The sequence below is a fragment of the Mesoplodon mirus genome, assembly GCF_964341445.2.
Source record: "Mesoplodon mirus genome assembly, chromosome: 14".
NCBI lineage: Eukaryota > Metazoa > Chordata > Mammalia > Artiodactyla > Ziphiidae > Mesoplodon > Mesoplodon mirus.
The window spans coordinates 10659031-10680515 of record NC_138990.1 but is presented as its reverse complement, the minus strand read 5'-3'; the positions used below and the strand labels follow the sequence as shown (position 1 = coordinate 10680515).

The following is a 21485-nucleotide window of genomic DNA, read 5'->3' as shown; positions in this document are numbered from 1 at the left end:
CAGGGGCAAGATCTTGTAGGGACTCTTTAGAATTTTAACTAGGGGAGACACAGGCCCAGATTTGTTTCTTATGCAGATAATGCCTTGTGGGGGACAACTGGAGAGGTCATATCTGGATACAGTGAAGTCCCTTATTAGGCTAGCGCAGTATCCGTATCAGAGCGATGGATGACTGTATCTCAATCGGAACAGGTGGAGGAGACAGATTCCCAAGATCCAGGCCTCAGTTTCCCCACTGGAGCACAGATGGTGGGGCGGCCCCCGGGTCTCTGCCCTGCCAACTGGACCACCTCAGGGTGCCCTGTGAGCGGCGGGGGGCACCGGGGCGCGCAGAGGAACCTCCCCGAATTCAGCCTGGGGCCCGGGGCCAGCGGGGCGGGGCGGGTCCCGCTGGTGCCCGACCGGCTCGCCGCCCAATCGCCGCGGGCCCGCCGTGCCCCGGGGGGCTGGGGCAGCCGCCGCCGCCGGAACGTGCCGCGGCTGCGCCGACGCGCCAGCGCCGGGCAGGGCGGCGGGCGCGTTCAGTCTGGCGGCGGCGGCCGTGCGCGGACAGACGTGCCCGGAGCGCCGCAGCCGCCAGCAGCCGAGACGCACCGCGCCGCCGGGCCGCGCCCGCCCGCCCCCCGCCATGGTGGCGTGGATCATCTCCAGGCTGGTGGTGTAAGTAGCCTTCTTCCCCGCGTCCCTTCCTTCCTTCCCCTCCTTCTCCGGCCCCCGGCCCCCGGGCTGCGCGTGCCCCTGCAGCGCCCGCCCCGGTCGTTCCGGCTATTAATACCCGGCGGCCGCTAAATTTAGCAGGTACAGTAGCTGCCGAGGTCGCGGGCGAGCGGGGGGCACAGAACGCGGCTGCTGCCCTGCGGGGCCCGGCCCGGGCGCGGGGGCCCGGCGGGCGGGGCCGCGAGGGCTGGGGCGCACGGGGCTTCGCTGGGGTCCGCGTCGAGCCGCGCCCGGCCGCTTTGTTCCCCCGCTTGGTGGGCTTGGCCGAGGCCCCGAGTGAGTGCGCCGCGGGGACACGTGTCCCTCTCCTTGGGAAGAAATGTTGGCCTGGGGTCGCCCGTTGCCGCGCCCCGCCGCCACGCTTTTGTCAGGTGAAAATGATAGAGCCCAGAAGAGCCTGGGGCGCTGCCTGGAGGGATGGACGCGGAGAAGGGCGGAGAGCTGGAGGCAGGGCTCCTAAGGGGGTTGAAAAATACTCCTCCTTTTTAGGGTTCTCACACTGACAGCGGCCTCGGCAAGTGGGACGTTGGAGGACAAATCCGAATCTTGGGGTGGCCGCCCCGCGTCCCCTTGTCTGATTCCTTGGGCGGAGGGTTTGAAGGAGAGATAGAGACGGGCATCTCCGGGAATTCACGGGAAATTTCCAAGTGACAGCCGGCCACACTGACGGTGGCGATGACACCTGCCAGGCCTTGCGGGAGAGCGCAGAGTCATCTGGGGTGAGGCCTGTGTGAAGCCATTGCGGGTGGGCGCGGGGGCGTTGTGCTCTGTCAAGCCCCAGAGCCGCGTGGACCTTTGAAGAGCTCCTTCCCTCGTGGATTTGTTCTCCTTGGGAGGTGGACACGGCCATCTATTCCAGTTCCCCTCCTCTCCTAGCCATCCTTGCCTGAGGTAGGACAGATGTGCCACCTGCTTGGGGAGCCGGGGTGAAAGTGTTCTGGGGTGTGGGAGCCGGTGGTGCCATTCCGGCTTTTTCTTTGTCTGAGAAAGAGGGGCTCCCGACTCTGGCTGATTGTGCGCCGTCACTTTCCACGTTTGGGAACACCTCCCATCTCCTACCCTTGTTTCCTGATTTTCAGAGAAGCCGGTCAGGGTAGCCTTCTGAAGCCCTTCTCAGCATTGTCTCCTGGCCACCATGATGGGCTTTCTTCCCAAGGCCAGTGTATGCCCCTCTCGGCCCCCAAGTCATTCATTCCTTGTGGGCCTCTCCACAGCTGTTGCCACCTGCTGGGGATTTGTGCTGTACCTAGAGGAAGCATGTTAAAGGTTTGGAAGATTCCTGCGGGCAGAGGTGGCATGAATAACCCAGGGAAGTGGCTGGCAGCGCTGGCCCCGCCTCATGCCTGATCAAGGCCTGTCTTGCCTTCCGGGTGGTATTTTTTTTCTCCTGAAGTAGTGCCGTGATGGTCAGATTTGCAGGTGGCTTCTGGGGGGTGGGGGTGGGGCCTCAGGGTGGGCCAGAGAGTTGAGTTGGCCAGGCTGGAGGACTCACTCCCTATAGGTCCTCCTGGGCTGGGGCTGGAACACTGAGCAGCCAGGCTTTCTGGTCTGGGGTCCATGTGGCCGTCTTTAATTTTATTAGCACCCATCCCCTGTATACTAGACAACTAAGAGGGGTGAAGGGGAGAAACATGTGTTTGGGTGGGGTCTCAGGGACTAGCAGTTATTTTCTAAAACAACCACAGTCCCCAGAAGTGAAGAATTTCATTTCAGAGAATTTAAGTGACCGTGAGAACTGCCCCTCAGGTCAGCCCAGGACCCTGTGTTCCAAGGGAGAATTTGTGAGATTTGGGGGTGTCATTCCCACTGTCAACTCCAAAAGGTCAGAGATATGACCTATCCCTTCAGCCCCTAATTCTGTATAGAAACCCAACGTGGATGTGTCAGATGTGAGTTGTTAAAACCATTTTAATAAGCAGCACCTGTTTTGCGTAAATCATACCTGTTCACTATAGGAAAATTAGAAAATGTAGATCGATAGATGGAAAATCATCCACATTATTTCCATACAGAGATAGCTAATGAAAAATTTGAGAAGTATATTTGTCACGCTGTGTTTCCCTAGGCATATATGCACATATGTTTATATTTACCATGCAAGGAAATTATCGAATCAGCCCAAATTTCCACAAACCTCTTAGCAAAGAGTAGAAATGCCATGTTTGGAGTCAGAAAACCCTTGATTCAAATCCCAGTTCTGCCTCTTGCCAACAGATCCCAGTTCACAGCTCAGATCACAGGAGATCCTAGTTCACAAGCCCTAGTTAATCTCACTTTACTGTTGCAAAGATTTCGATGATACATGATTTCTAAATTGCCAAGTACCACAGAGGACATTCAGTCAATGAGTGTTCCCTCCCGTCCTCCGAGGGAGGTTGTAAGAGCTCTGAAAGGGGCCTTCAGACATTATTCCTGCAGTTTTCCAACTGGCTTCCCCGAAGGCCACTCAGCCTGAGTGGGCAGGCTCTGGGTTCCCAGTTCTGATTCCTTTTCTTTGTTTTATATACTGGGGTTCTATATAAAATATAATTTGGAAACTATATGGGTTTTACTGCTAATAAAAACCACTGAGCCAGCCCTCCCCTCATCTGTAAAACTGTAGAGGAGTGTGCTTTGCCCAAGGACACGAGATGAGCTGGTGAAGAACACAGGCTCTGGATTTTTGGGTCAGTGCCCTTACCACCTCTGCCCGTCCTTGACCTAAGCTGATCTCTTTCAAGCTTTCAAGACCTCCAGTATGGCGTCCTGTGATTTTCTCCACAGGTCCCTTTTCCTATAAGCTATCTTTTCATGGTTTCATAAGCCTCTGTCTCATCAAAGAACATTTAAGGAAGACCTGTCACTGTGCTCTGAGGATGTGGAGGGAGCGTCTTCCTTCCAACCAGAGGTGTCAAGACAAGCTGATGGTGTCTGGGGACAGCCAGCTGTGATGGTGACTGTGTTGCCATGGGCTGTGAGCATGTTTAGGGCAATGGCGGTAGTTTTCTTCCCCCTCCCACCTCTCGTCCCGTCCCAAGGCTCTTTTTTGAAGCACCTGGCACTTCAAGTGCACTCAGTAAAGGTTGGTTGTGTTGAGTGGGATCAGAGGCCCTAGGATAAGCAGGGGAGCTGGTCCGTGTTATCCGCTGGGGACAGAGGTTAGTGGGCATCGGGACAGGCTTGTGCCCACTGGGCAAAGCTCTTGGAATGGGAACCAATTTGAGACGCTGCTCTCTTGCCAGCTGTCTTCCTCCTAACTCCCTTGGCTTAGCTTAGGAAGAATTAAGGAAGAAATATTAGCGCAGTAGCAAGGTTGGCCTTGTTGAAACCTGGTTGGTATCTGCATGGAACATGGGAGCTCATTTAGGGCTGGTCTGCTTGCCTCCTTTAAAATACTTTGTTTTCTTTTCAAACAACTCAAGGCCGAGGTGTGAAAGCATTTCAGACTGTGCACTGGAGCGGGCACACAGAGGTCGCTCTGTGCCTTCTAGGGAGAATGCACTATCTTGAAGCATTTATTCCAGGGAGCAGGTTTTGCCTCATTGTCTCTGGACAGAATTTTGGCTGAGGCCCAGGATATTGGCTAAATGGCTCCAGAGCTTCACCACCACTTACTAGATTAGTAGACCAAAACTCCAACTCACTGCATGGGGAAAAAGAGAGTCCTAATTCATAAATAACCAATAGCCATGCCGAAAAATGTCATTTTTCCACATTGCACATCTTTAAAAAATGTTAGTTTTTAGAAAGTAGAGTCTGATGTTTAAAACACTCTTGAGTTGATAGCTGAAGATCTAGCTAAGTCCTAGGACTGTTTAGAGCATGAAGTCTCTGTGCCCTGGGTCAGGGATGGACACGTAGAGAAGCCTGGAAGGAATGTGGGTTGTCCTCAAGAGGTTCCTCAACTGTTGCAACACAGATGGAAAAAAGAAAAAAACATACACTCTTAAACATAAACTTACCTTTCTTTGGGGCCTGCTTTAAAAAGTGGAATGCAGAAAAATGATCCTGTTAATGGAAGGTTCAGGTTAGTTGATGATTTCTTTCCTGGCACTGGGTGTGGTACAGGGTAGGAGCTGGGTGACTGTTTCAGTTGAATTGGGAGAGGAAAGATGTTGGGTTCTAGTCCAAGTCCTGCAGAATCCTAAGGGCAGCTTGCACCTGCGCTGGGGCCCTGCTCCCGGTCTATGATACAGTATTATTGGCCAGCATCATCTTGGAGGTCTTAATAGTTCCAAGAGCCAGTGCTCCTCTGGGCCCTTTCCTTTCCCTCAAGTCCCGCAGCCGGCCTACATGCACTGTGTTTATTTATAAACGGGGGCAGTATCTTCAAGGAAGTGAAAAACATCAGCCCTGGCCTTTGTTTATTAATCCTGCCTGCCTGCTGGGAAGTAGCTTTTGTGCACTTCTTCCTGCTGTGTCTTATTTGAAGGGTAGCTGACAAGTGAGGGTCTCACCTGGTTATTAATGGCTCAGTTTTCCCCTTCCTTCGAAAGCGAGCTATCCTCTTTGTAGTGTATATTGTCTGGGGGGCGGAAGAGCCCTGGGAAGAATGAGAGAAGGCCGGTCAGACCCTCAGTAGCCACCTAGTGAGGCTACCATTTTGTATTGTGTATGTGTGTCGTGTGTGTGTATGTGTGTGTGTATGCGTGTGTGTGTGTGTGTGTGTATTTTCCAAGGGATTTCAAGAGGCTTGGGGATGGGGTAGACCTGGCCATGCAGTAGTCAGGGTATATGCTACCTTCGCAATTTTATTGCCAACAATGAGCTGTGCACATGCCGAACCAGTTACCAGGATTCTTGGTGTCTTTGGGAATTTTTCTGAGAACCAACAGGAGGGGGTTTGCATTTGGGCCATGAGAATATTTTCCTCTCACTTCAGGGCCTTGGGAAGGCCCTGATGGATTGGAAGATGGATAGTTACATACATATGGGTTTGTTCTGAACTTTCAGATCTCATCCATCTTCACAAAGAAGCACACTGTTTTCCCTCTGGGTTGTTTTAGTCACACCCAGGGCCTTTCCTTTGATTTTAGAGAAAAAGTAAATATAAAGGACCAAGTATCTGGCACACAGTAGGGGTGTCTGAAGGAATCTTGACAGTTAATCTGGTATTATAGGCCCTCAAGCATGGCATGTGTACCTAGACCGGGATGGCTAGTAGGTTTTATCTCTTTTAATTGATTGGAGGCTGCCTGGGACTTGTCTTGAGTTGGGGTATGAAGCTGAGTTGGGCTCAGTGGGGAAGGAGACCCCTGAATTATTCATGCAGGGATGATGGTAACGGGGGCACACGTGTTGGCTCAGTATTTGCTCCCCCAGGACTTCCCAGGCGGTCCAGTGTTTAAGACTCCGTGCTTCCGCTGCAGGGGGCGCTGGTTCAATCCCTGGTCGGGGAACTAAGATCCCACATACTGCATGGTGTGGACAAAAAAAAAAAAATTAGGGCTTCCCTGGTGGCGCGGTGGTTGAGAGTCCGCCTGCCGATGCAGGGGACACGGGTTCGTGCCCCGGTCCGGGAGGATGCCACATGCCGCGGAGTGGCTGGACCCGTGAGCCATGGCCGCTGAGCCTGCGCGTCCGGAGCCTGTGCTCCGCAACGGGAGAGGCCACAGCAGTGAGAGGCCCGCGTACCGCAAAAAAAAAAAAAAGGTAAAAGTTTAAAGTATTTGCTCTCCCAAACTTGGCCTGTTCCTGATCGCAGAAGGTCTGTCCCACTGTCAGAGTTTTAACAAGCTTCCCTAAATGAGTAGACAGGAGGATCATCCTTTACCTGAGTTAACATCCCCTCCTGACATCCTGCCCCCACCAGGCTTTGTCAGTCACCTGGCAGTTCTAGGCCATGGGTACCTCCTTGAGGCCGGCACAGGGAGCTGTCCAGCCAGTGGCTCCCCAGTCTGCTTCTTTCCTCTTAGGGTGATCGCACATAAGCCACGTTTTCCCTTTTTCCTTTGCCCTTCACCAGTCGCAGCTCAGTTCCATTCTACCTTGGCTGCTCTCACGTACTTGTGCATTCACATCCTTTTCACCTCCTTTAGGGATCTGTGGATGGTACTCTGGGCTTCCAAATGCATTTCCCATTCCCGTCTGGTCCCATACCCCATCCTGTCTCCCTCCACTCAACCATGGAGGTGGGCAGGGACTCAGGCCTAGCGAAGCATTTCCTTGGGCACAGAGATTGGTCCAGAGGTGGGTCTGTGGCCCAAACGGAACCCCTAGATCCTTCCCCAGGGTGTCTTGATTTGAAGCTGGGAGAGAAGAGCCTTGCCTATGGGACCCAGAGCTGGAAAGATGTGAAGGTGGGGCTGCTGGTGGCTGCCTGGCAATTGGAGAAGGCATGGTGGCCAAAGGGGCGAAGTATGGCAAAGCAGAGGTAAACAGAGATTAGATACAGGCACAGAGAGCCGGAAGCTGGCTCCAGAGTCTTGAGTCTGGTGACTCAGGCCCCGGTTCCTGCAGCTCCTCGTTTAAGGCCTTGAACAGTCCCATATCCTAGAATGAAGGCCTTGAATGGTGCTTGTTTTAATTAAGCATTTATTGTAGTGGTGAGGATGGACTGGGCTATGCTGCAGTAACAACTCTCAAAGCCCGGTGGCTGGAGACGACAAAGCTTGATTTCTTGCTTTATGCTGCCTGTGCACTGTGGGTTGGCAGAGGCAACCTGCATGTTGTCATCACCAGAGGCTCAGGCTGACTGAGCCGTCTTTGTCTTAGGGCGTTATCATTGCAGCACAAGGCACCGGAATTCACTGGAGTAGGGAAAGAAAAATGGAGAGTCACGCACCAGCTCTGAAGTACCTCTAACAGGAAGTGACACGTGTCACTGCTGCTCACATTTCATCAGCCAAAGAAAATCATATAACCAAGCCTGAATTCAAGTGGGTGGAGAGTTACAGTCTTACTAAACATCTGTGAACAATGACCACCACATATGTTGAATGAATGAATCCTAACCAGCTTTGCAAACCTATAAATGTCCTTTTTTTTTTTTTTTAAGAAGATGTTGCGGGTAGGAGTTTATTAATTAATTTGTTTATTTTTGCTGTGTTGTGTCTTTGTTTCTGTGCGAGGGCTTTCTCTAGTTGTGGCAAGCGGGGGCCACTCTTCATCGCGGTGCACGGACCTCTCACTGTGGCGGCCTCTCTTGTTGTGGAGCACAGGTTCCAGCCGCGCAGGCTCAGTAGTTGTGGCTCACGGGCCCCGTTGCTCCGCACCATGTGGGATCCTCCCAGACCAGGGCTCGAACCCGTGTCCCTGCATTGGCAGGCAGATTCTCAACCACTGAGCCACCAGGGAAGCCCTAAATGTCCTTTTTTGTTGAAGTTGGTGTAAGATGGTTTTCTTTTTTTTTTCTTCTTGCAACTGGGACAGTCCTAACACATTCCTTTACCTCTTCATATTAGAAAAATCTCTCACTCTCCTTTTGACCTCTTTTCTTTATCTTGTTTTTGAGTTTTAAAAGGAAGTCTTAATTTTGAGGAGAAATCAGCAGTTGTAGAGAACTGATGCTCTTCTATGGATAAAGACCTTGAAGGTGCCCTACGATTGTCATTACACTCTCCATGTTTGCCTCCATCTGCCTTCCTCCAAGAAACCTCCCTTGGGTCCCCTGACTGAGGCAAGATTTCTGTTCCTGGGTCCCCAGTGTGGCATTGTCACTTTGTACCTTGTGACGTGGTGGTTTGTGCATTTACCTCCCACATCTGTTTCTTAGTCTCCCTCTCCGCTCTTCATGGGTAGTAAGTGCCCAGTGAGTGTATGTTGGCTCATGAATGAGTCAGGACCTCTCTATTCAGAGAGTGGTCTGTGCACCAACGACATCAGCATCACCGGGAGCTAGTTAGGAATGCAGAATCCGGGGCCCCACCCAAGGCCTGGTGAATCTGCATTTTGACAAGATCCCCATGAAACTTGAGAAGCACTGAGTCAGGATTCAGGGTGTCATCATCTCCCCTGTGAAATGAACAGAAATTGACTTGCCTAATATTCCCGCTATTGGCTGTAAATGGGAATTCAATCCCAAGTCATCCATTTGTGCTGGATTGTGGTTCATCCCTCTGATTCTGAGAGGTCCCAAGCCTGACTTTGTATGAGTTCTGAATAGCCTAACTGGATTCCACCAACCCAGCGCTCAACTACGAACCTTTCACAAGTGAGCTGCCGAACTGTGATCTATGTAAAATTTAGTTTTGCTACAACTGGGGTTTAAACCGCCAAGACAATGCCTGTCAGACAGAATATTGCGGTGAGCAGCTCATGCTCTTCAGGAGGGTGGGTTACAGCCCACCGTGAGAAAGAAGCTGGTGAAACACAGCCGACTCATGCTGGGGACTCCCAGTGGGCTTACAGGAACATGAAAGGACTTTTTCTCTTGAGCACATGAGGCCAAGAACCACTGGCCCCTAGATGTCCCTCCTGAGGAAGTCACAGGACCCCGTGGGCTCCGTAAATGCTTCATGCCAGACACCGTGTGTTGCGGAATCCAGCAGTGTCCGTGAGTCCTCGCAACCCTACCTTCAAACCCTCCCTGCCCCACCAACTCCCACCTCCACTGCCACCACCCTGTTCCAACCCCAAATTATTGCTCTCCTGGACCATTTCAAAACTCTCCTAATTGCTTTCCCTGCTTCTACTCCCATCTCTCCAATGTCTACATTGTTTAGAATGTAAGATAGGGGAATTCCCGGGTGGTCCAGTGGTTAGGACTCGGCGCTTTCACTGCTGTGGGCCTGGGTTCAGTCCCAGGTCGGGGAACTAAGATCCTGCAACCTGCGTGACGCGTCCAAAAAAAGAAAAGAAAAAAATGTGCGATAGGTCTTACATAGAAAACAAACTTATGGTTACCAAAGGGGGAAGGGGGTGGGGGATGGATAAGTTAGGAGTTTGGGGCTAACATGCAAACTACTAAATATAAAATAGATAAACAATAAGGATGTACTGTATAGCACAGGGGAACTGTATTCAATATCCTGTAATAAACCATAATGGAAAAGCATATGAAAAAGGATAAATATATATATATATGTATAACTGAATCACTTTGCTGTACGCCAGAAAGTAACACAACATTGTAAATCAACTATATTTCAATAAATAAATAAATTAATTAAATATAATAAAGGAAAAAAATTTCCAAAAAACCCCATAAAGTAGGTCTTAGCTTTCCCCTGCAGTTTAAAGACTGTCAAATAAAAATTAAATAAAATAAAGGGCTTCCCTGGTGATGCAGTGGTTGAGAGTCCGCCTGCCGATGCAGGGGACATGGGTTCGTGCCCCGGTCCGGGAAGGCCCCACATGCCGCGGAGCGGCTGGGCCCGTGAGCTGTGGCTGCTGAGCCTGCGCGTCCGGAGCCTATGCTCCGCAACGGGAGAGGCCACAACAGTGAGAGGCCCGCGTACCGCAAAAAAAAATAAAATAAATAAAATAAAAAATAAAAACTGTCTAAAGAGCTCCCGTCACACTAAAAATAAAATTCAGACTCCTTACCATTGTCAACAAGACTCAGCAAGGCCTGGCCCCTGCCCACTGCCCTGACCTCACCTTGTACTGTTCCCCCCTCACTCGCTCAGTTCCATCACGCTCACTATTCCTAGAAGGCGACAAGCTTGTCCCACCCAGGGGCCTTTGCACTTGCTGTTCCTCTGCCCTGAACACACTGCCCTGGATCGTGCATGGCCTTTCCCTCTTTCCATTTAGGTCTCTGCTTACATGTCACCTATTCAGGAGAGGCCTCTTTTGACCACCTTCTCCAAGATACACCCCACCCACACCTCTGTGCTTTTGTCCCTCCCTGAAACTATGCTTCTAATTCTTTTGCTTGCTTGTTTCCGGTCTGTCTCTCCACTAGGATTTGATCTCCATGACACTTGAGACTTTTATCTTGTTCACAGCCATTTTTCCCAGCAGTTCTAAGCTCATAGAACATGTTTAAAATGTATACGAATGATGACTTTGTATTCCCTCTGGGGTTAGAAGATCCTTTCTTAAACCTAGGTTTGTAGAACCTTGATTTGTGACCGTGGCAAGTAACCTAACCTCTCTAAGCCTCAGTTTTCTCATCTGTAAAGTGAAAGATTTGATTTCTATTTCTGGCAATATAGAAAACTATATAGTCTGAAACCCCTCCCTAATAAAACTGAATTGAATATTTTTCTAAAATTTTGCATGACATTTAACAGCGATCCCCTAAAAGTATAGCAGAGCTTTTAAGTAAGTAAATTTGCCAGGAGACAAAACAGAGAGGGAATCATTTTGCAAGGCTGTAACCAGTACTGTAGCCGCTGCACGACAGACTACCCTGAGATTTAGCTTAAAACAACAGCCGTTTTGTTATCATCTCTCCTGGCTCTGTGGTCAGGAAGTTGGACAGGACACCGAATACAAAACTCATTTCTGCTCCGTGATGTCTGGGTCTCAACTGGGATGATGCAAATGGCAGTGGCAGACTGGCTGTCTCTTTCTTTTTTTTTTCTTAAATTTATTTATTTTAATTTATTTAGTTTTGGCTGTGTTGGGTCTTCGTTGCTGCACACAGTCTTTCTCTAGTTGCGGCGAGCGGGGGCTACTCTTTGTTGCAGCGCACGGGCTTCTCATTGCGGTGGTTTCTCTTGTTGCGGAGCATGGGCTCTAGGCGTGCGGGCTTCAGTAGTTGTGGCATGTGGGCTCAGTAGTTGTGGCGCATGAGCTTAGTTGCTCCGTGGCATGTGTGATCTTCCCGGACCAGGGCTCAAACCCGTGTCCCCTGCATTAGCAGGCAGATTCTTAACCACTGAGCCACCAGGGAAGCCCTGGCTGTCTCTTTCTTTTTGTGTGTTGCAAGCCCTCTTCATTTGGTCTTTCTGTGTGATTTCTCCAGCATGGAGGCCTCAGGATAGTCAAGTTTCTTACATGGTAGCTCAGAGCTGCAAGAATGGGTGTCCAAGAAGCATCAATAGAAACTGCAAGACTTTTTATGAGCTGGTCTCAGAAGTCCCAGGATGATACTTCTGCTGCATTCTGTTGGCCAAACAAGTCACTTAAGGCCATCCTAGATTTGAAGAGCGGGGGATTAGACTACCTCTCCATGAGTGGGGTAGCAAACAGTTCGCAGCCATCTTTAATATACCACACTAGAGAATTGGCCTAACTTGGTTTTAATATCTCAATAGAGAAAAGAGGGGCCTTGAGTCTGTGGGGTATTAAGTCAGAGCTGAACGTTGGCATAAAGTTCAGACTGGAAGGACGATTCTGCAGCATAATCCTGAGTAAAAGCATAGACCCCCAAGCACTGAGAGATGACAGTGAAGCTTGTCTGTCTTGCCCAGGGTTCTTGGTGGAGGGAAAATCTCCCTTGGGAATTTGAAACCATCTATGGACCTGTCCTCATCTGGATTTGGGGTTTAACACATTCTGCACGGTCTGCTGCGTACCCTTAGCTGAGAGATTAACATAAACATTGGTCTTGGGCCAGCATTACTCCTGGGACATCTGACAGAAATTAATCCAGTCTCTCTAAGAGCTCTCAATACACGTCATACAGAATTAGCCCCAAAGCACATGAATTCATACTCCAGAATTACAAACACCCCTCCTAAGCAGGAGTTAACAAACGCTACAAGACAGCATTAGCCCTCCAGAAATAAATAAACAAATAGGTAAATAGCATACCTATATTAATTGTACATTATTTATATAAAGTAACTATTCATACTTAGAGACCTTAGAATAAATCTTTCTAAAATGAAAAAGTAGAGAACATATAAGAAAAATAGCAGGTGCCGGGCTGGAGCAGGGAGAGGAATGGGCCCACAGGAAAAGAAGCAATTCTAAAAGTAAAAAATAAAGTATTAAAAATTAAAACCCAATGGATAGTTTGAAATGGATAGTTTAAAAATGGTTGGATAGTTTTTTTAAAAATGGATAGTTTGAAATGGATAGTTTTAAAAAAAAATTTTAAACCCAATGGATAGTTTGAAATGATGAGGGATTGAACACCAAGGGGGTGATGTTTCCCACCCTGCTTCTTGGAGCTAGAGGGGCTCTTAGTGATTTCAGGCTCTTGTTGACAGACAAGGAAGATGGGGCATGAGGGTTTAGTTTTAGGTCATTCATCAAGGTCAGTAACATGATCCGCTAGGCCAGGACTTGAGGCCAAGTCTCCAATTTCTGAAAGTGTTTTGATGTGGAAGAAAGAGGTTTGTTTTATGTGGTTAGAGGCCTGGAATAGGACTAGTGGGCGATTCGAAGACAAACTCTTGTCATGATAGAAGGAAGAGTTTTCTAGTAATTGGTGCTAGAGTGAGGCAGTGAGCCCCTGGCTTCCAACCCTAAGACCTTCCAACTCTGAAACTCTAGGATTTTAATCTTTTCCCTTATTATAGTGGAGGAAGAGAGATACGAGTTGTTGGAAAGATTCTGTTTTTCAGCGGGTCGGCCTTCTATCCTTGTTCGAGATCGATTGATTCATTGCTTGATTGATTCATTCATTGATTAACTGCCCATTTATTGACCATTTGCTTTGTGCCAAGCATACACTGGGCACCAGGGATAGAGAGATGAATGAATTCCAGTTGCATCTTTGAGAAGTTTCTGAGTTTTCATAGCCAGTCAGTGGGGAACTTGGACTTGGATTCCAGGGTCCTTCCTGCCTGGCCAGTGTTCTTTCCGTTGGGTGGTTATTTTGTGGGTGGGTGTGAATGACTTTTCTGGCTTTGGCTGGAAATTGTAGGGAGGAGCCCTTTCACAGGGGAAGTGGTACATCTGATGTATGAAAGGAGATTAAACCACTGCTGTATCTCTGCCTGGGAGACACTGTGGCAGCCCATGTTGAGAAAGAAGAGGAGGCAGAGGAGAGGATGTGCTGCGTGAATACAGTCAGGGACAGAGAGATGGGAGAGTTGAGCATCCTCCTCCACTGTAGTAGTCTACTATTGCCGCTGGAAGAGAGAACCACCAAGTTAGTGGCGTAAAACAGAAATGTGGTCTCTTAACAGATCTGGAGGCCTGAAGTCTGAAATGAGTTTTGGGGGGCTGAAACCAAGGTGTTAGCAGAAGCGTTTCATTCTGGAAGCTCCGTGGAGAATCCATGTTTTGCTTTTGGAGTGTCTGGTGGCTGTTGGCTTATGGCCACATCTCTCCAGTCTGTGCTTCCATGGTCACATTGCCTTCTCTTCTGTCTTTATACCTTCCTCGACCTCTCTCTTAGAAGGACATTTGTGATTACATTTAGGGCCCACCTAGATAGTCCAGGATAATCTTCCCATGTCAAAATCCTTAATTTAATCACATCTGCAAAGTCTCTTTTGCTATATCAGGTAATATTCATAGATTCTGGGGATTAGGACCTGGACATCTTTGGGTACCACTATTCAGCCCATTAAACCCATGGCTGTTGGCCCGGCTGCCACCAAGCTGAGGGGAGTTAAGAAGAGCCTAAAGGAAGAACACTCTGGGGGAATCCCCTGGCGGTCCAGTGGTTAGGACTCCTCGCTTTCACTGCCAAGGGTGCAGGTTTGATCCGGTGCGGCCAAAAAAAAAAAAAAAAAAAAAAAAACTCTGATGTTCTAACATCTTATTTTGTCTCCATTTCCAGACTTTCCTTGATCTGTAAAAATTAATTATTGCATCAATAGAAAAGATTACAAAGAAGTGGTTAGGGTATACAGTAGTGGATAATAATACAGTGAATACTCTTTTTCTCACCAACCAGTTTAAGAAATAGAACATTACCTTCACTGTATCAATATACCACTGTTTACAGACATTTGGGCTCTTTTTAATTTTTGTTTTTCTCTTGCTCTTGAAAAGACTACTGCAATGAACATTGTTATATGTGATTCCTGGTGTACTGGTGCACAAATTCCTTTAGGAATGGAATGGCTGAGGCATAGGGTATATGCGTCTTTCACTTGACCAAATAACATAAGTTTCGTAGATGTGTTGGTCTGTTTCTGGGCTCTTTATTCTGTTCCGTTAATCAATTTGTCTGACCCTGCACCAGGACTACACTGTCTTAATTACCATAACTTTTATGAAAATTCTTGATATCTGGCCTGCCAAGTCCCCTCCACATTTTGTCCATCATAAATTGCTATCCAAAATCATTTTTCTCCAGCAGCATATACAATTTCAGTTGTACCATGTCTTTACCATCACTTGCTATTGTCACACTTTAGAAGTTTTGCCAGTCTGGTGGGTACAGAATGGAATCTCATTATAGTGTTAATTTGCATTTCCCTGAATACTAATGAGATTGAGCATCTTTTCATATGTTTATTGCCCATTCATGTTCTCTCTCCTGTGAAGAGCCTGTTCAAGTCTTGCCAGTTTTTCTCTTGTCCTTATCTTACTGATTTGTAGGAGTTCTTTAAATACTTTAGATGCTAATCCTCTGTCACTATGCATTACACATGTTTTCTCCCAGTCCCTGGTTTATTTTTTCATTTTCTTTATGGTGTGTTTTGATAAACAGAAATTCTTAATATTAGTGCAATGGATTTATCAGTTTTTTTCATTTATAGTTTATACTTTTTGTGTCCTAGGAAAACCTTACCTAATCATGAAGGTATTCTGAAATCATGAAGCTGTTCTCCTATATTGCTCCTAGCTAGCAGTTTTATAGTTTTTTCATTCACATTTAATTTCTTAATCCATTTTGAGATGATTTTGGTATATGATGTGGAGTAGGACTCCAGAATTTTTTTTTCCATAAGGAAAACCAATTGTCCTAGCACCGTTTATTATAAAGTATGTCCTTTCTCTTTACATCTGTAATGTCCAGCCCTGTCATAAATTAAGTTTCTCTGGATGTGTAAGTCTATTCTGGGCTCTTTATTCTCTTCCGTTGAACAGTTTTTCTGGCCCTGTACCAGTACCACTTTTTTTTTTTTTTTTTTTTTTTCGGTACGTGGGCCTCTCACTGTTGTGGCCTCTCCCGTTGCAGAGCACAGGCTCCGGACGCGCAGGCTCAGCGGCCATGGCTCACGGGCCCAGCCGCTCCGCGGCACGTGGGATCTTCCCGGACCGGGGCACGAACCTGCGTCCCCTGCATCGGCAGGCGGACTCTCAACCACTGCGCCACCAGGGAAGCCCGTCTCTGCCACTTTATTAATTATTTTCTTCATGTCTGTCTCCTTAGACATCTCTAATCAACTGCTGAACATATTCATTGATTTTAAATTTTCAATTATTCTATTTTAGAAATTCTATTTAGTTCTGTTTCAAAACTGGTCATATTTTATGGCTTCTGTTCCTTCCACATAGTTTAAATTCATGGACCTTTTATCCATGCATAATTTGTAACATCACACTTTGATCATTTAGAAACTATTGGTTTACCAAGTGAAATGCAGATCTTCTAAATGCCGCCACATTTCATTATACAATATCAACAATTCACATTCATTAATATCCCCATCAATCCCATCAGGAAAGTCTTTTTAAGTGTTGGGACACTGTCAGTTTCATGGTAGTGGATAAAAATTTCCCAAAATTCTAGTTCTAGCTTGAAATTGAATATTATCATTGGCAACAAACACTATTGGTTTTTCTTGAAGAAATGGGCTCATTTCATCCATTTCCTAAAACATGCTTGCCAGATACCCAACTCTGAATAACCATTGTTTGTCAGTCATTCAAGTAACTGTATTGTTCCCTGAAAAACAGTGGATAATCGACACAAGGGCTTTTCCTCAAGACAATCATCATCCTTGGTATGCAGCAGTACTTAATGCATGCTTCCCGTTTCACCACAAGATACTAAAAACACCTGTACTCCAGCGTCAAGATTTAATAAAATTGATGATTTCTGCTATATCATCAATGACATTCTTAAATGAAACAGGCATTTTTTTTCCCTACTGCGTGATGGTGAAGGATACAATGACTACTGGTTAAGTTTAGTGCCATTGCCTTGATTCGTGCAAAGGCAGCGGTTTTACCCCTTATTGTTCTTAAACCATCAGTGCAAGTTCAACACAGTGAAAAAGGCATATGTTTTAGTATTATTATTAAAATTGTTTCAACCTCATGAACCCTCTGACAGGGTCCCAGCAACCCCTGGAAAGGGTTTTGGGGTCTCCCAGGAGTCTGTGGATCTTGCTTTGGGAACCATTCACTGTTCTGTACAATCAACAATCATTCCATACCTAAGAAAATCAACTCTCATTCCACAGCTTCATCCAACACGTGGTCCGTACTCAAATTAACCCCAATTAAACAAAAATCCTTTATTTATTTTTTCCTGTTTTATTTGGATCCAGTCAAAGTTCATACATTGAATCTGGCTGCCGTGTCTTTTGATCAACATAGAACAGCACCTGCACCCCCTGCCCCCCAACTTTATGAAGAGTCTAGGCCGACTGTGATGTAGACGTTCTGGACTTCTCAGACTTGTCCTCGTGATTAGACTCAGGTCATTGTGTCTACATTGTGTAGATGATGAGGTGCACCTCCCCCTGCCTTCTGTCAAGAGGACAGAATGTCAGGCTGTCCCATGATTGATGATACCAAGCTTGACCACTTAGTAAAAAAATTTACAATGTCTTTAAATCCAGAATTTGTAGTTGTTGTCAATGGCAGGGTAAGTCAGAGTCTCTTGTCTGATACTATTGGAAATAATGGTCTCCTTTTGATTCTTCATTTTTGAGGTTCAAAGGTATAGCAGTTAGAATTCTTTTGGTTCCAAGAAAAAAAAATACAACTCATGCTTGTTCACATAACTTAAAAGTCTAGAATGGCAGTGACCCAGGATCAGCACCAGTCCAGCAGGTTCTCTTGGTCTCTCCCCTGCACTCATGTTAAGGCTGGCTCCCCTTGAGGACACAAGATGATTGCCAGCAGCTTCTGGGGGGGGGTGTGAATTTCTCATTGGCATCTAGCAGGAAAAGGGCATATCTCCAAAAAAGAGAGCATCTTCTATGGGGCACAAGAAGGCTTCTTTCCCAGAAGCTCCTAGCAAGCATCTTGCTCTCCTGATTTTAGTCACACACCTGTCCCTGAGCCAATCCCTATGGCAGGGGGATGGGATGTGTTGAATGACTTACACCAGCCAAGACCCACCCTGAATCTGGGGATATGGTCAGCTTTTCCGAAGCACAGGGGCTACATGGGGCTGTGGAGAGGACCCAGAGAGCCTCTGCATCCTGTATCAAGATGAAGGCAAATATCCACCAAGGATTAGTATCCACAATAACGGAAAACACTTGACTGAGTACCTAATATGTGGCGGATATTGTGCCATCCTGTTCCTCATTCATTCATTCAGCAAGTTCACTCAGTCATCTCATATTTAGGGCGACGCTACTGTGGGCTGCATGCTGGGCCACCACTGAGGCGAAACGGAGTCTTCTCCATCACGGCACTTCTCATGTAAGGCTCCGTGATGTAATTAACACAGCAGTCATACAAGGCGGGCATTACTACTTCTTTCCCAAATGATAAAACTGAAGCCCAGAGGGCTAGGTAGCCTGCCCCGGGTTCCCCAGCAAGTTCGTGGTGGAGCTGGACCCAGAGAAACATGGTGTTGCCAGCAGTGCCGCCTGGCCCAGGCCTGGGTGGGCCTTGGGGGTGTAGATTCTGGCCCCAGCTCTACCCCTGGTGGGCTGTGTGACCTTGGGCTTCTCTCTCAGAGCTCCTCTTCCTCTCTGTAAAATCGAGTGGGGTCGGGCTGAACCTCCTGGCATGCAGTTTCCCTGGTTGTTCACACCATCCCACCATTTACGTCTCCTAGAAGTGCCAGCTGCTCTGAGCAAGGCAGACCTTTTCACAGCCCCTCAGCCTCTCTCGAGTCTCAGGGACCCTGCAGGGTCTGTGATATTTACAGTGAGGAGCTGTTGAGGACAGGAGACCCAGGAAGGGAAAGGCAGGACCCTCAGTAACCGCCTCCACCCACACATACCAGTCTCCCCATTCATACAATGAAGTGGGGGTGGTAGCCAAATGCTCACAGGGGTCCTGCTACGTATGTCACCCGAGTAGTCGTTGACAGTGTGCTGCTCGGTGCTGGAGGGTCACAGATCTGCGCTTTGTTCCCAGACCTAAAGGCAAAACTGAGGTCCCTTTTACTGTAATACAAACAAGTACTTCTATTGACACATAGTTATACTCCATGTCAGATGTTGCATTGGCAATGTGCGTACATTAGTTCACTTAATCTTGACAGTCGTCTGATGGGATAGGTACGCAGTATTATTTCCATTTTACAGATGAGCAGTCTGAGGTTTAGAAAGGTTAAGGAACTGGCCCAGTTCTTCATCGTTAGATCCCTTGGATCTGTCTGATTTCACAGCATTTGCTTTGTCTTTGCTTCAGTGTCGCTGCATCCCCTTTGTCGGAAATGATCATTAACAGTGGAAGGCCGGGGGCTTCCCTGTTGGCCCAGTGGTTAAGAATCCGCCTGCCAATGCAGGGGACACGGGTTCGAGCCCTGGTCAGGGAAGATCCCACATGCCGCGGAGCAGCTGAACCCATGCACTACAACTACTGAGCCTGCGCTCTAGAGCCTGCGAGCCACAACTACTGAGCCTGCGCTCTAGAGCCTGCGAGCCACAACTACTGAAGCCCGCGCACCTAGAGCCCGTGCACTGCAATGAAGAGTAGACCCCGCTCTCTGCAACTAGAGGAAGCCGCGCACAGCAACAAAGACTCAACACAGTCAAAAATAAATAAATAAAACAAATAAATTTATTTTAAAAAAAAGCAGTGGAAGGCAGTGAGAGAGTAAGGATGCACTAAAACTCACGGAGATTCCAAAGTACTGTGCGCTGGGCTGGCTGGTCCCCAGCACTGTGAAAGAGGAATGAATGGTCTTCCAAATGCAGTTTGGATTCCCTTCTGCAGGGAGGGAGGCCCGTGCCAGGTGATATCGGGTAAGGTGTAGGGGGTGAGAATGTGCCAGTTGTGTTTGAAGGACCAGACTGGCTTGAGTTGAGAATTCATGTCATGCTGTCTGGGGAGTTCAGGTAGGAAAGGTCAGTTTGAGGTCAAAGTACAGGACTTTGCTTTGAGGCAGGAGTGAGCAAGTGAAGGTTTTTATAAGGGGGGAGTGATGTGAAGACAGTTATATCGATGTCAAGTTTGAAGTAATAAGGGTTGAACCAGAGTCTTGGCAGTGGGAATGGAAAAGGAGGACTGAATTGGTAAATCAGTAGAACAGAAATAATTGCCAGGACCTTGAACCCCACATGTGTACAATCAGAAGGATTTTTGGACGTCATCTAGCTTCACCTTGTCCTGAAGAGGGGACTCCTCTTTGGTGACAGCTGTCACAGCAGTGCATCCAGTCACTTCTAACGCAGGATCAGGGAACAGTTGCTTACATGGCTGTTAGCTTCTGGAACCAGCACATAAGGGTGAGAGTTACTCAGTGTCTGCACTGACATGAATAGTGTCCCCCAAGGTTCATGTCCACCCAAGACCTCAGAATGTGACCTTATTTGGGAATAGAGTCTTTGCAAATGTAATCAAGTTAGGATCAGTTCACACTGGCTTGGGGTTGGCTCTAATCCAGTGACTGGTGTCCTTATAAGAAGAAGGAAGTTTGGACACAGACTGAGACATGCAGGAAGAATGCCATGTGACCACTGAGGCATTTTGGAGCGATGCCTCTGTAGTCCAAGGAACACCAAGAATTGCTGGCAACCACTAGAAACTAGGAAAAGACAATGAAAGATTCTCCCTTTGAGCCTTTGGAGGGAGCATGGGCCTGCTAACACCTTGATTTCAGACTTCCAGCCTCCAGAGCTGTGGGAGAACAAATTTCTGTTATTTTATTTTATTTATCAAGTTTATGGGACTTGGTTATAGCAGCACCTTGAAAAACCTATAGTCCCCTGCTGGTCTCTCTGTCGTAAGAAGAAACAAGTGCTGCCCGGCATGATTGTCCTCAGAGGACCTGTGCAGGCTCCAGGCACTTGTCTGTTTCCTTTCCAGTGCTCACACTCATTCCATAATCCAGGCTAGAATTTTACACTAATGTTCAGGGCCCCCCATAATGTATCAGTACTTCTAAACGACCTTATTTTTCACTGTTCCCCATGACCATGCCCACCCATGTCATGTGTTTTCCATGCTTTGACTTGAGTCACTGCTACCGCACTCCTGAAGGCCATACCCCTGCCCCCCCCAGGCTCTATCCCACCCATCTTTAATGCCTACTTTTTCATCCTGGACCATTTTAAACTAAAGGGGGTGTTCTGTCCTGCAACCGCAAAGCACATTCAGCTTGCTAGCACCAGTCATTGGGCAACGTCCTTCCCAGCTGTCCTGAGACATCTCACGTGTTTTCTTACTTCTTAACTCATAATTTTTTAAAAAAATTTTGCCAGTGTTGATGGCTTGTCTCCTGGGCTCAGGTCTCAGTCCTTGAAGGTAGACAGTCTGTCTTTTGCTCCCTTTTCTGCTATATACACTTTATGCATTGCTGTTACTCAACATACATATAGAGGAGTTTCTGTGCAATGATAGATGATCATTTTCTTTGTCTGGGAAAGATTAAAAAGAAGAAAGGTTGACTAGAAGGGAAATCTTCTTGACCTTTAGGGTGGAAAGCATACTCTGGCTCCGAGAAGGTGATGATACGTCTGTGTATATCTTTGGAGCACAGACTCTTTATCCTTCTCTCAGTAAGTGTAGCCCCATTTATCCAAAAAAGCAACATCTAGGCACTGAACATCATCTGTGTGCCTGCTTCTGTTGTGGGCATGAAGAGGTGGTGGTGGGTCAGAGAGACATGACCTTTATCCTCCACGAGTGTTTAGTTTTGTGGGAAATGTTGACCAAGAGGAATACTTCTTGACTTGCTGCTCTATGGC

General features: G+C 47.6%; 1 protein-coding gene across 4 annotated transcripts in view; it reads left to right on the top strand.

Moving 5' to 3' along the window:
• The first annotated feature begins 434 nt into the window (after positions 1-434).
• Positions 435-21485, top strand: part of REEP1 (receptor accessory protein 1) — a 111437-nt gene continuing 90386 nt past the window's right edge. For 2 of the 4 annotated variants that reach the window (XR_014295939.1, XR_014295940.1), the window contains exon 1: positions 514-660. Coding sequence is in view for 2 of the 4 variants with exons in the window: in XM_082643036.1 (XP_082499162.1) it covers positions 629-660 (32 nt within the window). In the remaining 2 variants the exon portion in view is untranslated. Of the gene's footprint in view, positions 661-21485 lie in introns of all 4 variants that reach the window. The other 2 variants (XM_082643036.1, XM_082643035.1) reach the window with 2 other exon arrangements.